The sequence below is a fragment of the Ixodes scapularis genome, unplaced genomic scaffold, assembly GCF_016920785.2.
Source record: "Ixodes scapularis isolate PalLabHiFi unplaced genomic scaffold, ASM1692078v2 PGA_scaffold5__190_contigs__length_132052651, whole genome shotgun sequence".
In the NCBI taxonomy this organism is placed as follows: Eukaryota; Metazoa; Arthropoda; class Arachnida; order Ixodida; family Ixodidae; genus Ixodes; species Ixodes scapularis.
The window spans coordinates 117466353-117486220 of record NW_024609880.1 but is presented as its reverse complement, the minus strand read 5'-3'; the positions used below and the strand labels follow the sequence as shown (position 1 = coordinate 117486220).

At 44.1% G+C, this 19868-nt stretch overlaps 1 protein-coding gene across 1 annotated transcript in view; it reads right to left on the bottom strand.

The window, feature by feature from the left end:
* Positions 1-13519: 13519 nt before the first annotated feature.
* LOC8053455 (patched domain-containing protein 3) overlaps positions 13520-19868 on the bottom strand; it is a 90575-nt gene continuing 84226 nt past the window's right edge. Inside the window, exons 4-5 of the mRNA XM_040214298.3 lie at positions 18952-19289; positions 13520-16193 (exon numbers count right to left, since the gene is read on the bottom strand). Of these exons, the coding sequence (XP_040070232.1) occupies positions 15050-16193; positions 18952-19289 (1482 nt within the window). The 3' untranslated portion in view covers positions 13520-15049. The remainder of the gene's footprint in view (positions 16194-18951; positions 19290-19868) is intronic.

Here is a 19868-nt window from a genome sequence, read left to right as displayed (position 1 = left end):
AAAAACCTGCAAATACGTTGATTGAAAAAAAAGTTCCACAGACAACCGGAAGCATTCTGTGCGTGCGTCGTTTCGCGTATCGTGGGACTCGCAGGGACGGCGATGGCAGCGGACGACGGGCGTGGGACCTCAATTTCAGAACTGTCGTTCGCGGTACCGGCGAATTTTGTCCGCCTTTAAAAGAGAAATTTGGGACTGTTCAAAAGAATTGGTATTCATGCCGTACGACACGCCCGACCACGAAGCCGATTTGCACGAAGACGTCTCCGAGCCGTCACTCCCTTCTTGTGGCTGAAGACATCGCTCGCGCAAACGTCAAGCGCGACGTGTCTACTTCGAGTTGAATATGCACGCGTACGATTTCTTTACTAGGTGAGAATGTCGCCAATGCGTGGTGCATCCCGACTTCGACCCTGGAGTGCTTTTTGCTAGAGAAAAATCGGCAGCAAACTTTTCAACTTACAGTTTATCGGCTGATTTGTTACTAAGGAAAGAGATCCCCCCGTATCGGCATGCTCCAGTAGCTCAGTGGGTAAGACGTCCGCTTCACACGCGGTAGGTCCGGGTTCGATCCCCCGTGAAACTTTTTTTTATAATATTTTCTGATGTTTACATTTCTTTTCTTTTTTTACAATTATTACTGAAGAAACAAAAAAAAAATAAGAAACAAATGTTGTTGACGACACGTCGCTGAATTAAATGGTATGGGATTTCCTTTTTGACACCTGCGAACTCAATGTAATCACTTTCCACAAAATGCAAGGAGCATATAAATCAGGTAGCGTCCGCTTTCCGAGGTGCCCGTAAATGGTCTACAGGAAATGCAGCCAGCCATTGGTCCCGATCCCGTTGATCTTTCGGAAACTCTGTCGCACAATGCCACTTCTGTTTCGGACGCGGGACATGTGAGCCAGCTCTTCACGCAACATCTTGGGTGTATTCTTTTCGGAGCCGATCAAAATTCACCACGGGCACTAACTACTCATCTCCAACTCCTCAATGCACAAAACCACTCATCTTGGAGTAGAGAACAACGAGCGGAACATACATAACTGCAAAAGAATCCCACGGCGAGCAGTTCCCATACGCCGCATGTCGTCTGCTACCGGGAAGGAGAAAAAAAACAAAAAAACACACGGTCGGGTGCAGCCACGTGACTTCCGCCACTCACTCTCTTCTCTCCACTTCTCCGACCTCCGTCGGGTTTCGGTTTCAGTTTCGAGCAGTTGCGTCTTTTGGTTTTATTAAAAAAATACGCTGCTCTGTTGCAAAATATTAATTGGGTAGTCCTTCGACACCATAATGAAGCGCCTGGCAAAAAATGAAAAATATTTTTTGGGGGGTGTCAGTGTCCCTTTAATGGGAACCGGCTTTGACCATGAAAAGGCTGTCAAGAGAATACCACTGGTTGTGGGAGGTGGAGACTTTACAGGTAGGAAGGGACTAGTGGACTGTACTTCCAAGTGAAACAACTTTACGAAAGGTGGTTCCAAAGCCGAGAAAACAAAGCTGTCGGCCAACACACGGTTTGGCCGCCAAGGGCTTTTGCGGTCAGCTGTTGTGTAATAACCTGTTGTGCGAGGTGCTGATTTTCGGCGTACAGGTACTTTGACATGACCGTCACTTGGCACAACACTTATTATAACAAAAAGAGTTGGCATAGCGAAACCAGGCGGAAATTTAGTTTGGGCGGCGTAACTAAATGGGAACCAGTTTTGACCATCAAAGGCTGTCAAGATAATACCACTGAGCGTGAGAGGTGCACACTTTACAGGTAGGAAGGGACCAGCGGGCGGTACTTCCAGTTCGAACCACTTTGCGATAGGTGGCTCTAAAGCCGAGAAAAAAAAATGTTGTCTACAGAACTCAGGGTGTCAGCGTTTCCACATCCAAAAGGAGGCTGATCCAGAAAGAAAGCGCACCACATAAACTTCCATGCTCAAACGTAGATTCTCCAGTGATTCCGAGTTTCATTGTTGTTTTCTTTAGATTTATATTTGTCACTTTTTTTACCGGTCGAATCTTTCTTCATGAAGTACAGATTGCGTGCCATACTTCTCCGGAAATATCATCGACACGTACGATGGGGACGAAACTTCTTTGGAGGGCATTTCGCCAACGAAATTGGCACTTCATACTCGCGAGTGTGGGATGGCATTTCAGTTCGTCCCATCGGCGCTTACACATGTAGGCGTTACTGGTACGAAAACAAACGCAGAGCGCCAAGCGGCAGTGTAGAATATGTCAGCCGTGCCGACACAGTGGCAGACATGATCAGGAGACCAAATTTCTCGCGTCGTACGGCACGGCTCCATCGTTGTCGCTGTCCCAAAAAACATCGGCGAGGTGAAAAACTGTGAAACTTTGTCTCCACGAGATACGACGCATAACTATTGAAGCACTTAATGACGCAGCACAGGCAGCACTTCATGCTGTGAACCCAGCGCAACCGCACCACTCCGACTTCAATGCGTACCAACATACGCGGCGTGGTTTCGGTTTCGTTTTCTCTGGGGTTCTCACTGCCTACCTTCGGTACCGGCCGCGCGGCGGCGCGCCAGTCGCGTCGCACGGAGTGTATAGAGAAAGAGCTAATTTTTTATTATCCTGTTAACGGCCGAAAATAGAGCCCTAAAAATTAAGCGCTGAGGAGGCTCACGACTCTGGGCAAGCTAAGTGAATATAGGCGTCACTACGTTACGCACCTATAATTTATTAGCCTACCTGACTCACTGACGTGCTCACTATACAAAACACGAAGGCAGTCATGAAGGTAAGAAGAGCTCTAAAGAAAGTTCTTAGAAGCCTTTGAATAGCACCGATGTTTTGCTAAGGGATTTAGCGTCTTCAGGGATAATGTTTAGGGCGAAAAAACTAGCTCTCTTCAGCTTTAAGAAGCAGTCATTTAGCAAATACTGAGTCTGCTGCCCAATATATAAAAAAATATATATGTAATATATGATTTAACCGATAAGTATATTCAGAAATTATATTTATATATCATATAAGACGATATCAGGCGCATAAAAGTGTTTATATGATCTCATATGTTCTCATGTGTTTACTGGACAGATTCAAATAAATGTTCACTGGGGCAGGAGCATCATTTCAAGCATGCTCACCATGTTCATTTTTCCTTGAAACCAAACAAGTTTTATATAACATATTTAATCTCAACTTAAAAAAAAAAAAACATAAATTAGCATAAACTGCAACGCAGCAGGGGTCATGGGCAGCTCATCACAATGACCACAGCGCAGCTGACCACAATACATTCTACTGTCTGACAATGAGAATAACAAAACTATACGATTCTAATGTATAACCGATCTTACATATTATGCGCTCTCTTGACTGTAAAATAGGAGGTAAAGGCAGGTGGCGTTGCAGCTGTACCGACCGTAGCTGGGCTTATCGGGTAACGTATGCGAACCAGGTGTGTACTCATACATTTTATTTTGCTTCAGAAAAGAAACTAACCGTCGTGCGGCGTTTCGCCTAAGCTAAAAATAGTTTTTTTTTGTTTTTGTTTTCTCAAGCAATATTATATTTTATTTATCAAAAAAGGAGGAACCAAAAGGTTCAACCTTTCGAATCAATCAGTGTTTTTTTTTTTCTTTGTTTTTTTGTGCGCAGCTTTGCCAGAGTGAGTGGTTCGTGCTTGAAGGTAGCAAAACCTGAGCGTTTCGCCAAGATTCAAACTCGGAAAGAGTGCAACGAATGCGCTTTATGGCGCACTTTGTGAAGTGTTGAGTTCGTCGTCTCGATTGAACTTTGACAGCAACGTAAAAAAAAAAAATAACGAGAAAGAAAAAAAACGAAACTGATTTAAGAAGTTCTGACACCAAAGGGAGCCGAACATCGATTAACAAGCCAGTGGTTGTGCCCTGAAGAAAGGCGCCCATCTCTACACTGAGTCAAATCCAGTGCGTCTACGGTTTTGCAAAGCGCGTATGGGAGAGCCAATCGTCCCAATCTATGAAAATAGATCGGGACAAAACTAGAAATATGTTTAAACCTAATAAAAACAACAGTAACAACCATATGCTCTGTGGCATTGAGCACGGTCTCGCTTAAAGTCTGAACATGGTTTCAGCCTCGCCAATTCCCGCGCTGCTTCCGATGAATTGAAGGGACGGGCTTTCCCAATTGCTTTGAAGCAAATGAGACACTCGAGATTGTTTAAGAATATACTCCGGCGATAATAATAATAATAATACTTTATTTGCACATAAAAATAACTACCCTGGGTGGCTAGGCTGGTGAGTATCCACGGAGGCGCACGTCATCTGACAGTGAGACCCTTCGTTCTTTAGACCAATAAACAATAAATAAATAAATATATAGATAAATAAAGAGTCGTATGCTTTCCTAAGGCGAAAGGCATCCGTTGGTGTTGGCAAACTTTGTAAACAGCACGTCTCACTCTGCAATCTTTACATCCACCTACGGTTTGCCGCAGCGACTTGGCCGTCCGTCAAACGGGGTCCGCCCGAAGGAACAGGCCGAGTAGTCAATGGGCAAACCTTTTACGCACGCACACACACACACACCGCGGAAATCGTTGCGTCCGCATCGGAGAAAGTTATATACACAGCATCGAGGCCTGCCGGTCCAAAATCGAACCGGTTCGGGGCAAAGTAGAACACGGCGGCGTTTCTCGACGTCGTCGTGGTCGGCGTCTGACAATACTGCTTCCTCGAATCCGGGCTATCGAAAGTCGCCATCGTTGCACTTCCTGCCCGCGGGAGAGGAAAGCCGAGGCAGCCATACTCTGCAGTTTCACCTTACGGTGGGCTGCGCATGGACGCTGAGCCATCGGAGACAGTCCGATTCCACGTGGTGCGAGAGTCCCATCACGTGACCCCTTCGGGAGTGGATCAGCGACGCGTGGGGGGCGTAGTCACGTGGTATACGTTCGCAGCTCTGGATTGACTGGGATGGCTCGTAGCCCTCACTGAGGTCCATCTTGGAGCGACACGAGGTCTACTGCACATCGTTTCATCCTATGGTGGACCACGGTAAAAGCTGCCAACCTTCCTAGCCAATCCGGAGGCGCAAGTGCGTCGTGGGGCTTCGCGAATGGGTGCATGATGCGATACGAGGAGCGGCCAGGTCACGTGCTCCGTTTTTTCGTCCTTGGATTGGCTCCTGTGGCTGATAGCGCCAGTGCTGCTCCACTACGTAGTGGAGCGAGGTAATGTTCCGGACTGAAGTGCGCAAATGAACCTGTCCCAATGGGTCTGCGAGGCAACAGGAGCCCGTATTCGTGTTGTATACTACGCGAGGTATTCTCTGGTTCTCATGCAAATGTTTTACCCGCTTGTCACGCCGTTTTACGGTTCGGCGACTATTTTTTTTTCTTTCGTGGTTTTTGCGTGGCTATGAGAAATCACCATGGATGGTTATACGGAAGCAATTGAGGATTGAGGACTGAAGAGGATTTAGAACGTTCTGGTCGGAAACGTCAAAACCAGCAGACGTCAATAGGTCAAAAAAAAAAAAAAAAAAAAGAAAGAAAAGATAAAAAAATAGAAGAAAACTGGAAGTGTATTAGCGTTTCTTGCGGAGTCGACGGCACCTAGCGGCTAGAACAGAAACATGTCACTGCAAGCTCACTAGCTAGCTGTATAAAAATTCGTTTATTTCCATCAACGTAAAAAGAGGAGGTCGAGGAAAAAAGCTCTAAAAATACAGCTTGACGATGCCCTCGACCCCCCTCCTAAGCAGAAAAACTGTAGCAAGAAAAAAAAAAAAAGAATAAAAGAAAACAAAAAGAACACGAGGAGTTTAGTACACGCGCCAAGCAAACAAGAGCAAATAAATCTTGGGCTAACCATATTTTCTTGAGCTAATGAGATTTTCACATAGCCTTGCGGTCTAAAGGCGAAGCCGTGAAATGGTGTTGAAAAACACGCGATGAAAATCGCCAGTAGGGAGGGCGGTCATCAATCATACTGCAAGCATTGTGAAAGTTAATAGCCCTATCTTTTTTTTTCATAAGCCAATACGTTAATTCGTTCTTTCTTTTTTTGCCGGTGTTTTATTGAAAATTTATGACATTCTCAATGAAACACCTATTTAAAAGAATACGCCACTTATTTAAAATAAACCATCAGTGCTACGCGAATAACTGTAGTTAAAAAATACGCCTCTGCCGTCTCTTCACCTATCGATGCGAGCGCTCAAGTGGCAAGTATTCCTTTTTTATTTACTCTAATTCTAAAAGAAAATTCACGTCGATTAAGATTTCATTGCTTAAATCAAATTTAGAAAGACTTCAACTCGAGGTTTTGTTTAGAATGATTTATTAACAGCAATAGAAAGCTTTTTAATTAATAAAAATCATCCATAGGAAAGGTTTGCTATTAATCCAGGTAAATATTAATACTAAATTTAAATTAATTTAGGTTACATAAATTAAATGTTTTGTTGGAGTATAAAAATTAATCATTAAAAAGAAGTTGCTTGCCGGGCTAGTTGCTACTTATTCGTGTGCTTGCTATTTTTCCTCGGATTTTGAGCACTTAAAAAAAAAATTATATGCAAATAATTTGCGCACACAACCATTGAGGTATAATACCCATAGACTACGCCGTGTGCCTAAAAAAACACATATGCACATTTTCACCTCAATAAAAGAGGAAGTTTTGCGCTATGTTCATCCGCCGCGCGAAATAGTTCTTACAAGCTACAAGATTTGGTGGTCGCAGAAAAAAGCGATGCTTTTGGCGTTTCAAACGTGTACGTCTTGATAAGGTAACATACATCTAGTCTAAAATGCACCCACAGATATCTTATTTCTCTACATAAAAGGGAAAATTAGTAAGGCTCCACGAGAAGCCGTACTTTTTTTTTCTTTTTTTTTTTTTTTTTACGACGGTTTTTGTGATAAATAGTTCTTTTTTTTTTGTGTGTGTGCGTTTTCGTTTTTTTGCCAGGCAAATTATATGTGCGTTGTCCAACGCCCAGGCTAAGCCAAACTGTAGCGTTAGCGGTCTGGACCAGAGGCCAGAGTTTGGGCACTAACCAATATCTTATTCCAAAGTTACGAGTGATTTTCTGAAACTTTCAATGGGAGATTTGGGCCATCTTTCGGTAGCTGACGTAATTAACCCCTATGTGTTCGTGGGCTTCCAAATATTTAAATTCTGATTACTTCTTGATATCGCTCACACGCAGCGCGAGCGGGAAGCCCCCCTGTGGCTTCTTACATTTTCCCGAATAAGAAAAGAAACAAGCTACAAACAAGCGTTCTGCCTGCTGTCCGATCATAGCGCAACGCGGCGGGCCTCGTGGCGCCATCTCTGGAATCATAAGAAAACTAGCGGAACCATTTTTTTTCCTTGCGGCTTTTGCTTTCTGTTGGTAGTGTTTCCTAGTGTTTCCGTATTCCGCGGTGTCTATTTCTTCTTGTCGCCAGAATAGCTATGAATTTGATGGTCACTTTTTGGCGTTCGCAACCATAACGAAGCTTTTTTCCCTAATTAACGTTATCCCTTCCTTTATGACAGACCAAATGTTAGCGACCTTTCTAATTACCGCAACGCAAATCACCCAGTGAGAAACGGGTTTCGTCACGCAGCCGACGCTACGAGTTGACGAGATGAGTCAGAGAACGTCAAAAGCGCATCATCGTGATGTTCGTCATGTTTATATACGTGTTCAATCATTGCTGAAGCAATCATAAACAGAAAGGGTCCATATCACATGAGCGAATGACATTTTAGCGAACAGCGACATTTGAGCGAATGGTCGTTTTAGCGAATAACCGGGGCGCGCGTTAACTCATCCGCCGCGCTGCGCTTTACGCCGCTTCGCGGCGACAGTCTGCGGCGGCTCATTACAAAAATGTGAACCCATTTGGCCCACCCGAAAACGGCGCTTCGCGGCGTCCGACTATTCGCTAAAGTGTCATTCGGTGAAACGACGGCGTTCGCTAAAACGTCATTCGATCAAGTGAGTGCCTCCCGTCTGGACCAGGGTGTAAGATAGACAGGTGGGGAAACGGCCCATAGAAGCCTACCGTAGCGCCGTGACCTGATTGTGTACTCGTCTGCTTGCGGGTACCCCCGATTTGCGACAGATGGCGCTGCGGCGAGAGGAAAAAAATCGGAATCGGATTTGCATGGAACATTATGGGAGAGTGCGCAAAATTAACCCAGAGCACGACAGTCTTCCATTGAAAATCCACGAGAAACCATCTCCGTCAGTTTAGCCGGTCGCCACCGGCCGCCCACCCGGAGTGAGAGTTCGCGGTGCTCCACATAGATGGCGCCACAGAAAAAGAGAAAACGGAGGGGGACACAATACGGTCGCTCATTTGGCTGTCGTTTCCCCACCTGTTTATCTTACACAATGGTCTGGACATAAGCTGAAACAAAGTACAGGATCAAACTAGATATATCCAAGATTCACGTTGACTTAAAGGAAAGCTGAAGAGGTCCTTGAATTCAAACAAACAGTACAAGCCGTAATGTAGGCGCCTTAAAAATCCCCTTAGTTTTCTTTCGATTTTATTAGTAGGCGAGTCGTAATAGCCAATTAAAATTTCGAAGTAGATCCTCCTGTTGCGGCGCGCCAAAGGCAGGAAACCGCGAGAGCGGCTAGAAAAACTAGCTAAAGTGACGTAATCAGCAAGGTGCTCTCGAGTCTGCCGACAATGACGTCACGACGCTCAGGACAGATAACTGAGGGCAGAGAGGATGGCCGCATCCCGGGCGGCAATCGCTGCACGTATTTCGCAAAATAAATGCGATTTACGTTAACTTCTGCCCAAGTGCGCTAACTGGATTTACGGGACTAAAAGCTCTGTATGTCCGCTCTTGACTCAGATTTTTTAAAATGTGCTTGGCTTCCCTTCAAAATTACCGGATTTTTTTTTTGGAAGCGTTAGGAAACTTCGGTTGTACGAAACACGGTCGAACCAAATCCGTGTTCCCTACCCTAACTTTACTCTCGTCTCCAGCTACCTGGTAGACATATCCGGTATGGGCGTCGAAAAAAACAATAAAACATTTTAACCTGCAAATAGTAAAACAATAAATAAAGGGAGACAAAAGGAGAATGGGTGACGGTTACGCTTATATCCTCAATGCATTCTATTGGCGTGGCGACGGCAGAACAATGTTTTCGCCAGTACTGGAAGTGACGATATTTCAAGATGGCGGCGCCCTTGTGAAAAAGGTCTATAGATCAACCGCGCCACTGACGTCACACAACAGCCTTGGCAATGCTAAGGGCAGGGCGCACGCGCGCCCGCCTCATCTTTTGTAAGCTGGTTTCTGCGCATGTGCAGTGCCCATAATTCGTGTCTTCTAACGTGGATTCTTTTTTTCTTTCTTTTTGTTTTTCTTAAAAATGTTTATTGCAGTCGAAGTTACACATTCAGCAAAACTGAAGAGATCTGGTAAGAACAGCCACCCTGAATTTTTCAAAACTTACAGTCTCCGACGACCGTAATGGAAGAGATGTCTAAAAGCCTTGTCTTGTAATCTGTGACTGCGCTTGAGAAGCCACTATTAGTTCAACGCTCTCGATGATGAGTTCGAAAGGAGGTTTTATTTTCACAATTAATCGACGGCTAATCGATCGCACGAGGGCAAGCGCCGCCGTCCTGTTCAATCACTCGAATATAAAAACAATTCGAGCACCCAATGACTGGTGATGGGTGACGACCAGTCGTTAAATATGCACTTTTTTTCTCTCACTGTGTTAAAAGAAGAGTCGTTTTTCCGAGGCTCATTTCGTTTGTGCACGAAGCAATGATTCTATATTTTGTTCATTTGTGTCATTTACTACATTTTGAATCCTGTGTCTTGTCCGCTAATCATGGGCGTACCAACCCGGTGGGGGGGGGGGGGGGGGGGGGGGGGCAAGCGCTTGCTCCCCCCCCCAACTCTTAGAGTTGGGGGCAAGGCATGTGTTTTGCCATAGGAGGCTATGGTTTTGCCTCTCTCCCCTCTCCCCCCCCCCCCCCCCCCCCCCCCCCGAAACAACCGCCACTGGGCAGGGAAAACACTGGCCGGCGGAGCCCGAGGGGGACCAAGGGCACCGCCTCCCGGCCCTAAGGGGAGGGGGGGGTCTGGTTTGCCTCCCCCCCCCCCCCCCCCACCCCCCACTCAGAAACAGGTTGGTGCGCCACTGCCGGTAAGTTTTGACTAAAAATGAAGTGAAGGTGGCAACCGCGAACATCGCACACCTCAGCAGCAACTAGCTCGTCCTTAGGAGACAATCTAGATCCTGCTGAGGTGAAAAAAATCGTTTTTTTTTATGCGAGATGCTTTCTGATGACACCTTTCTCTTGCCATCCACCTAAATACAATATTGTCTCACAAATGAATACAATTGCTCTGTCTGCTAATGGAATTCAAAAGCTATTTGAAAATCTCCAGCGAATTCAGCTCCTGGCCCAGATAACATTTGAACGAAACTGCTCAAGCTCAGTAAATATCAGTGTTTGTAAACGTTACCGAAAAAAAAAATAACAATATGTTACTCGTTACTTGCAAATAAAAGGAACCCGTAACCGTCACCGCTACCAATAAAAAGTAACACAAGTTACTTTTGCGTTACGTTTATTTATACATTGACGGTAACGATGTTGTTTTTGTTTGTTTTTTTAGGGGGGGGGGGCGGCAGCGCTTTCGACACTGTGACAAAGGGTGTGGGCGTTTGGGTTTCTTTGAAGTGGGATTTTTTGCAGATGGAAAAGAAAGGAAAAATTTTGAAATGAGGCGGAATGTAGGTCAATAATTAGTAATTACTGACTTGGCGCCTATACTTCGTTTCAGCTTACGTCCAGACTGAGCCGGAGCTACGAGCTCATGGGACCAATCAAGCGGCGTCAATAGCGCAAGTTACTAGGCCTTCTCTGTTTCTGATTGGTTCAGCAATGATATTCACGTACAGAAACATGACGAACACCACGATGGTGCACTTTTGACCCTGCCTGATGAGATGAGCATTTGTTAAAGTACCGCATCACAGGCTCTTTCTTAAATTGCTCGCGTTCCTAATAGAACCCTCCGCAATTGAGTGGATTTAATATTTTCTCTTCAGCCACTCGCAAAGTATTCACTATGACCAGGAATGCTCATCTCATCAGAAAGTGAAGTCGAGAGTACCGCTAAAAACCCTGCTGGCCTCCTATTTCTTTGTTTTTTCGTACTTCAATGACTTGCAGGCTAGTATCCAGTCAACCATTCGTTTTTATGCTGATGATTGTGTAGCATATAGAAAAATATATATAGTATTCATGATTGCACGCAGCTTCAAAATGACTTTATTAGTATAGAAAATTGGTGTAAAAAGTGACAGATGCAGATAGATATTTCCAAAACAAAATTCCTAATATGAACAATAAGCGGAATGCAGTCGCATTTAACTTCCCCTCTTTGATGCGCCCGATCAACATGTACGTGCATACATACAAATATCTTGGGGTTCATTTCACATCAAACATCTCTTGGGAAGCATGCATCAATCGCACATGGCCAATTGGGAAACAAAACTCTTAGCTTACACAGCCCTCGTCCGCCCACAGCTAGAATATGCATCTGCAATATGGGAACCCCCATCGGATTTATGTATTAGAAAAAAAAATTGAATCTGTCCAAAACAGAGCCACTCGCTTCATTCTCGAAATTTACACACGCATTAGAAACATTAGAAAACTGAAGGAGGATCTTGATAATTTTTTCCTCGTGGATAGAAGACATCAAGAATTGACTCAATACACTCCTTCTATTCCCATTCTCCCTCAAGGATAGAATTGTATTGTCCGGCTGCATCCCACTTTTTCCCACGCACCGACAATTCTCAGTAACTTCAATTGGTCACACCAAGACCAAACCTCATTAAATTTTCACTTCTTCAATTATTCATTTAGCAATCTAATTCTCTACCCGACAAAATTGTAACTGTTCAGGAATTGTCTAGCTTTAGAGCTGCACATGCAACTTTCATAAGCACATAGCAACATGTAAGTTTCGTGTGTGTGTGTGTGTATGTCTACAGTGTTGAATATGTTGTATCTTATTTGGCTCCCCTTATGTAGAGCCCAATAAGCGCTTTAAGGGTATATTAAATAAAATAAAATGGATGAAATTTGCAACGTTATACAAATGTGCGGACAATCATTGTTGTGGAGAGGTGTTAGATTCGTTTCACTGCTAAGCTGATTGTGCAGGGGTAACTATACTTGCACGCCAGACCAATTGATCACCTGCCTCTTATAACCTGTACCCGCTTTGCGCGCGAGATCACGTGGAGCATGGCCGACGGTTGACTGGCGAAATAAGCACGTAGCGTCCACCGCCCTGTCAGCATAAAGGCCCGTTCACACTCTTGCGACCTCTTAAACCTGGGTTCCTTAAAACTTGTTAAACCAGAAAACACACTGGCGCCATCTATTGGGAAGCAGTGTAAACTCGGCGGTCCGGCATATTTTTTTTTATTTTTCGAGAATTATCCTTTCTTTCTTGGCTCGGAAAACTTTTGACAATGTTATAAACGAGCCTTTCTATGGGTATTACGCACATTTGACCTCGAAAATCCCGCAAAACCTTCGCTCTTGTGAAATGCAGTTCCAGGGTCACCGCATAGATGGCGCCACAATGTCAGTATGTTCCCTCATTCTAAAAACATTTAAGAAGTTGTAAGAGATCTCGTCTCTCTCAGTCGTACTCGGTCGCAAGAGTGTGAACGGGCCTTAACTGCGAACAAAGTATAGCGAATGCTTAAAAAATAAGCACGTGTCTCGATAACTTAGTTCAATGATACGCCGGTGCGTACGACTTCACGAGATATGCGCCTTGAGCGGTGGCACAGTTATCGTTTTCTACTGGCTCTCTTCTGTATGTTTTTAGATTGGAAGTGTTGTACGAGCAGTGACTGGCAGTTTGAGAAACAAAGGCGTACTCAGTGACTATGATGGAACGTTGCATCTCGGAAATTATGTTACATTGCGGCGGGACCTGTCAGGGCGCACGCTTCAAGACAAAACAGTTTTTATAAATATAAATATTGCACCTATGATCAGTACAACCCTTCTTGGGAAAATACATGTGCGGTGGCTGTAACAACTCAAAACATTTATTAAAAAAGAAAGAAATTCCGCTAGTAATATTATTTCACAAAAATTCTGAAGAATACTTACTTGCCATGAAGCGAATGGATGGAGGCGAGCTGGTTGTGATGTCCGTTTGAGGCGTCTATCTTTCAAAATCTGACTCAAGATTTCAATGGATTAATTAAACGAATTACGCGCTGTCTTGTCTATTAGCACCATGTAGTCTCTTCTAGACTTGGCCTTTCCTTTGAAAGTGTTCTCCGTTGCACAGGTGGCGCTGGCTTGTGCCAGTCGGCGGCACTTCACTGGCTAAGAAAAGCATTATAATCTAAATCCTGAGGCACGGAGACATGTGCCTCAGATGTTAGATTATTAGGTTACTTGTTCCGTGCGCTGGTTTTTTTCCTTTATGCTGAAAGAAAGCACCTGACGCCAAAAGCAAAAACAGAAAATGTTGTATTTTTATTGCCGAAAACGTATTTACAGAGTAAACAATCGCTTCCGCGATTAAATACAGCACTCTATCGATGAACGCAATACAAGTTGCGTAAACGTGTTGTCTAGAAAGTTCCCCCGAGCAATGCGCCTCCCAAGTGACTTAGAGCGTACACGGTGAACGGCTCGACAGAAGAGACAATTAAAACAAATACATATCATACATAAAAGATAGAAACCAACCCGCTTCCATAAGGTGCGTTCAGTTTTCGGCGCTAACCATTATTACCTTTAGATCAACTAAAGGTTGTTTAGATGCCACGGACCGAATGTGTACTGGTGACGAAACCGATATCAATGTCCACATCGTAGCTTCTGAAGTCACTCGATCCCGGGATCAAGTTACTTTAACAGTTTCCAGAAGTTCATTTGGAGGTAGCACTCAATTCCGTTCATATGCTTCTCTGTACCATACAATAGCACAGAGAACTATTGAGTATGTAACATTATGGTAAGTGGATTCAGTATTCGCCCAAGTCTGACATGAATACTGTAAGAGTAAGTAATCTCTTCAATATAATACTTGGTCTTAAGTAGCTTTATAACAGATCCTCTGCCAGATCATCTGGCACAAGTTTATTCATATTTATTAAAAGCTGAGTAGATCGAAATTTTTGTGAATTTTCGCTTTGCAAGAATTTGATGAATGATAATAGTCACGCTATTTTCAACGCAAATTTCCTCACTAAATTGAATGTTTTCACCTGCCGGATCAATGCAGTAAAGCTTCTGTGCAGTTTCATGCATCTACGTAAGCGTTTACCATTTTTATAGGACAAATTTCCCAGCATACGTGTCAGTATGTTTAAAGGTCAATGAATTACGCAGAGGACCACCTACAGCTTTCTAAGGTTCATCATAGGCCCCAGACAATCTACGCGTCTTGTTTGTTCCTAGACAAGAATGCAGCCCAATAAAACCATCATACCTGACCTGACATCTGAACAAAGGTACTATGTACAGAGACATAATTCTGAGGGCAAGCTTCAATACAGGTGACTTCGTCACAGTTGAAGATACAATTAGACCGTTTACAACCTAAGTCTTATGTTGTCTGTGCAAAACATTGGAAAAGTTTCAGCTGCTGTGCCCGTACTAATTTCACATATGGTGCTTTTTTCATTTAATGTTGAGTAACTCAATTAATTTTATTCATAACAAGATCAATGTCTTTCCTGGTCGTCTCTTCTATTTCTGAGCTGGCTGTATCGAGCAGTGCATCGTGCTAATGCTTTCCTTGCCATAAAGATGCAGGAAAAGGTACAAGGCTGCCATGCCCTACTCAGCAATATCCTAAAAAAGAGGCACCACTGGGGAGAACCACAATAACAAAATAGTCTCAGTGCAACACATTCAGCCAGGAGCACAACGACGCGTGCACGTGCTTTGGCATTGTAGTCTGTCCCATTTGCACTTTTGTCTATGTACACCGAGAGCCCGTATCGCACAGTGCAGGACTAGACTTCTGTCGGGCGAAGCCCATCAAGAAGGCACGCTGTACTGCTTCGAAAGCCGGAGCGGCGTTGCCTTCACGTCGTTCGAGCTGTGTCTTCTGTGCAGACATCTCTCCTCCGGCTGAACCTTAGCTGGCCAATAGGGAGGTGCTATTCTTCCAGGGACAACGTCCTTCTCTTCGTCTTCGTCGGGCAGAAACGCAGGATTCACCTGCTCGCCCCTCTCCTGGAAGGTCGAATAGTTGGTTAGGTTCGTCAGGAGGCTCTTGCTGCTGTTGTTGGGGGGCATGTCCCTGCCGCTGTTCCACGCATCCTCCTGGTTCAATTCGCCGCTGAGCTTCCTCTTCACATCCTTGGCAACCACGGACAGGGAACTGTAGTTGTCCGTGGTAATTATTACTGGTGGTGTCTTGCAGTTCGCCGACGGGTGAGGCGGTACAAAGAACGGATGTGTCACGATTGCCTTCTTGTTCTTCTTGCAGAAGGAGTCCGACAACGACAGCAGCACTGGAAGCAGGAGGATTCCGTGCAGGGCGCCAAACAAAATAACGAGGAAAACCGTCTTGAAGAAGGTGAGGAAAATGTAGGAAGGCGCGAACGCTAAGATGGCGATACCCAGGATGGTGGAAACGCTTCCCTGGAAGATGGGCATCCCCAGCGAGTGGAGGGCACTCTTCATTTTGTCGTTGGCCGTGAGCCCTTCTGACGATAGGTAAGCGTAAGAAATGTGCGCGGAGTAATCAACTGAGAACCCGATGCACATGATGAGGTTGATCATGGAGATGGAGTCGAGGTTGACGTTCCACAGGGTCATGTACCCGATGACGCCGATCTCGATGGAACAGATGGAAAAGGCTACCCAAAGGGCGCAGGAAACACTAGGAATAAAAATGAGTGCGATGACCATCATGACGGCTGCTGCTACACCAATGGACTGGATGGACGTTTCTCGAACTAGAATGAACTGGTCGAAGAACACGAACAGGGTGTGGAACACGGTGATGTGGTGATCTGGATAGCTGTCAGCAATACGGCGTAGGTCGAGCACCATATCTTTCTCTAGGTTGGCGTCCGAGATGTTGGTCGCTTGGATGATGCAGCGCGAGGCCACGATCGATGTGAAGTTTTCGTTGAACTTTATATCCTTCTCGAACGTAGAGAATGGTGCGAACCTGCGTAGAAAGATAGTCGTTGGCTTCGTATTACATTGACGATGAAAATAAAATGCTAATTCAGGCTTGGTTGACGCATATTTCCTGAACAAATAGCTGAAATTCTTGTTCGTTTTTTATTGCCATTAAAAAAAAAAAAAAGAGTCTAACCAATGTTGACTTTAGTGAATGTAAAGATGGTATAATTAGCTCGTTACATTTTTAAGTTTGAAAGTCTTACATATACACCTTCATAACATCTGGCTTATGTGTGTGGCCTTATGATGACAGTTTCAATTTCTTTTTCAGAACGCAGCGAATTTCGAAGTCATGCATTTTAAATACTTAAGCAACATTATAATACATTGTATTACCGAAGCCATGCATTTTAAATAGCTAGCCACGACTATATTGCATTGAATTATATAATAATTTGATAGAACGCGTTGCTGAACTCCATGAAAAAAATATATTTAAACCACACACATTTGTGAAAATTTGACTTCGTTAGCATTCCCACTACCGTTGAGCACTTAGGGTCGGCAACCTTGTCATTCAATATTTTATCACTTTCATACGTAGGGACGCCGCATTATATAAGTGCGCTATTGAAATATATGGTATTCACAGTTGTTTAGTACTTGTCGGGTATTTAAGTTTTAACATCAGTCAGGTAAACAATACATAAATAACGTGACATACGTCACAGCCACATTATAATATTCAAATGGTAATTTGCTGCGTTTGTGTTGGTAACAATAGAATTACATATAACTTTTAAGCAATTCGGTGAGCTTGTAGCTGTTCATTCTGAAAAGGCCTGGACCTGAGGAGCACGGTGTACGAATATTCTTGCGTTTTCTTCATTTTGAAAGAAATTTCAGTGCGGTCTTCTCAGGGCTTGGATGGAAGGATGAACTTTTTACCTAAATTTTAGGGTAATTTTTGTAATATGGATCAGTTTCCATGCTTCTACCTTTCATAAATACGGTTCCCAAGAAGACGAATGCACAAGCCTATTTTTATGGAGTCTATTTCTGGCTTATGTAACGCACTGTCAGGGCCGGCCTTACACCATCAAGAGCCCTGTGCAAACTCCGGCCGGGGCCCCCCCCCCCCCCCCCCCCCCCCCCCCCCCCCTCTTTTTATAGGCACTTATCTACTAGGTTCGCCATCACGTTGTTAATAAGCATGTGAGTAGTGGCACAACACAAGAGTTTTGTCAGACGAGAACCGCATTCCAAAGACGAACGGCGATCGAGCATATAGCTTCGTGTCGGGCGCCATGATCAAATAAATTGAAAAGCTAAAAACAACAAAAACGACAGAGGGGCGCGGCGGCGCCTTTTTTTTATTTTTTATTTTTTATGGCGCCCTGGGCGAGCGCCAAGGTGACCCACACCTAAGGCCGGCCCTGCGCAATGTGGATGGCGTTACGGTTCAGGAACATAAATGCGAGGTTGATTAAATTAGTGGTTTAAACCGGGAGAACAGTTCTGATAAAACTAAAAACTTTACACTCGAAAAACAGGTCTTTGAGCTTACTTGCCCGCAGAACATGGAGGCAGCCAATCACGGCGAACAATAGAAGGACCGCAGAGAATAAGGATGCTCAGAATACGATTAGACCCGAAATATTAGATCTGCGCCGGGGCACTGAGCAACCGAAACATCAGGCTCGTGGTCCCTGTGCACGTTGCCTTTACTGGAACTGTCGCTGGGATCCTTTCGTTGTTCTCAGTGATCGGCTGTGTTCGTACTCTACAGGAAAGTGAACGCAAATACTTTTTATAGCGTAAAGCAGAAAGTAACATGATTTACGAAATAGTAAATTGAATAACATTGTCCTTAGTCTATATCAGACATGTACACGTTATCCAAAAAAGTAACTAAAGACCGTTACTCGTTACTCGCTCAAAAAGTAACTAAATCCGTTACTCGTTACCGATTCTCAAAAAGAACGCGTGAGTTACCTCAAAAGTAACGAGTTACTTTTCACGTCTTTTTGACGACCAAATACACAACTGTTCTTGTTTCGTAGTTTATGGTTTTCTTTTTAGTAGTCGTTGAACTTAAGCAGTAGCTGCCTCTCGAAGTTTTCATCAGTTATGCTTCCCCGCTTCCTTGAAAATACATCTCCGGCGACGCTAAAGCGTCGTTCTACTGACACGCTCGAAGGAACGGCAGTGTTTTGCTTCAGAATTATAACGGAAAAGAATCCACCAATCACGGCGTTTCGCTTCATTAACACTCAGTGTGACATATTGGTATTACAAGCAGTATGCACATTTAGAAATACAGCTTACTGTATTAAAAATAAAAGGTTTAAACTGAGAAATTCCAGCTTTTTCATACTAACAACATTAACTAACAACATTCGGGGGGGGGGGGGGGGGGTACCCTATTGGAACATTTAACGCGTAGCTGTGATGATTGTTTAGTGGTATTGACATTCTTGCGGTCTGTCAGTTTACTTCAGTATTCAAGGACGTTCTTATGATATAGTTTCAGAGGATTCCATGTTTCGCTAAACAAAACCTTTCGCAGCAGATACCAGCGAGCATTCATGGAATCGCTAGGGCGGGATGCACGCTAAAGATACTAAGCGAACGGTGGCCCTGCACTCCTCAAATTGCCGGTCTAATTCGGACTTGGGATACTAAAGTCTCCGCCTTTCACGGTGAGGCCAACGTCCCAGTGTCTACATTTGCATACATCCAATTTGGCTTCCCTTCGTTAAAGGTTCCGATAAGGTGAACCATTTGCCTCGCCACTTTACCTCAGCATGAAGCGCAGCCCCTGGATGTAGTCGTGAGGATCTCTGAGGTCAAATTGCGCGAAATATCCCTTGAACGGACCGTCCTGCGTCTGCTTGCGGTATTCACGGAACCAGCACTCGGTCAGCTCGCTGTTCTGCACGAAGCTGCTATTCTCAAAGGTTTGCACGATTTCCTCCAGCTTGTCGTAGACGTCCGGCTTCCAGTACTCCATAGTCTTGTTCATCACCACGTGGATCCGCAAGGGATAGCGCCTGAAGTACTTGTCATCCGTGTTGAAGAAGTCTCGAGCGTACGACGTGTCCATGGCCAGCTTGTAGCGTTCCAAACCTTCCTTGACCTGGAAACAGTGACGATAATCCATCGATCAAACAGCTTTCACTTTTAAAGCCAACTGGGATCAGCAGATAAAAAAGAAATAAAAAGGTATGGCAAATTGCAAGGCAATTTTGTTGCTTGCTTGAAACGTTCTAGCATTATGTCGCATCAGGTCACGTGACGTCAATTTCTCCACTAAATTTAGTGGGGAAACTAAATTGGTGTACAGGTCACGTGACGTCATTGTGACGTCACAGGTTAATTTAATAATCAGCGTAACGTAACGGTGTTTGGTTAAAGCGAGTCGAACCGAAAACTAACAAAGAATTATTTATACAGCAAAAACTTCAGAGTAAACTTCGTAAGTCAATTCAAATAGTACAGATTTAAAAGAACTAATCTAAAAAAAAGTTATGTTTGCCACAACTACATTTAAAATCAAGTGAGCATCTTTACCACAAGTTCCTTATCATAATGACAGTTGAAATATAGTAAAATTACATAAAACTATTTTGTTCTATTTTATATTTGGGGAAAAAATTATTCTTTGTTTCCTCGCTGACAAGCAGGAAAAAAGAAGTAGATAATTTTTCTTATCAAG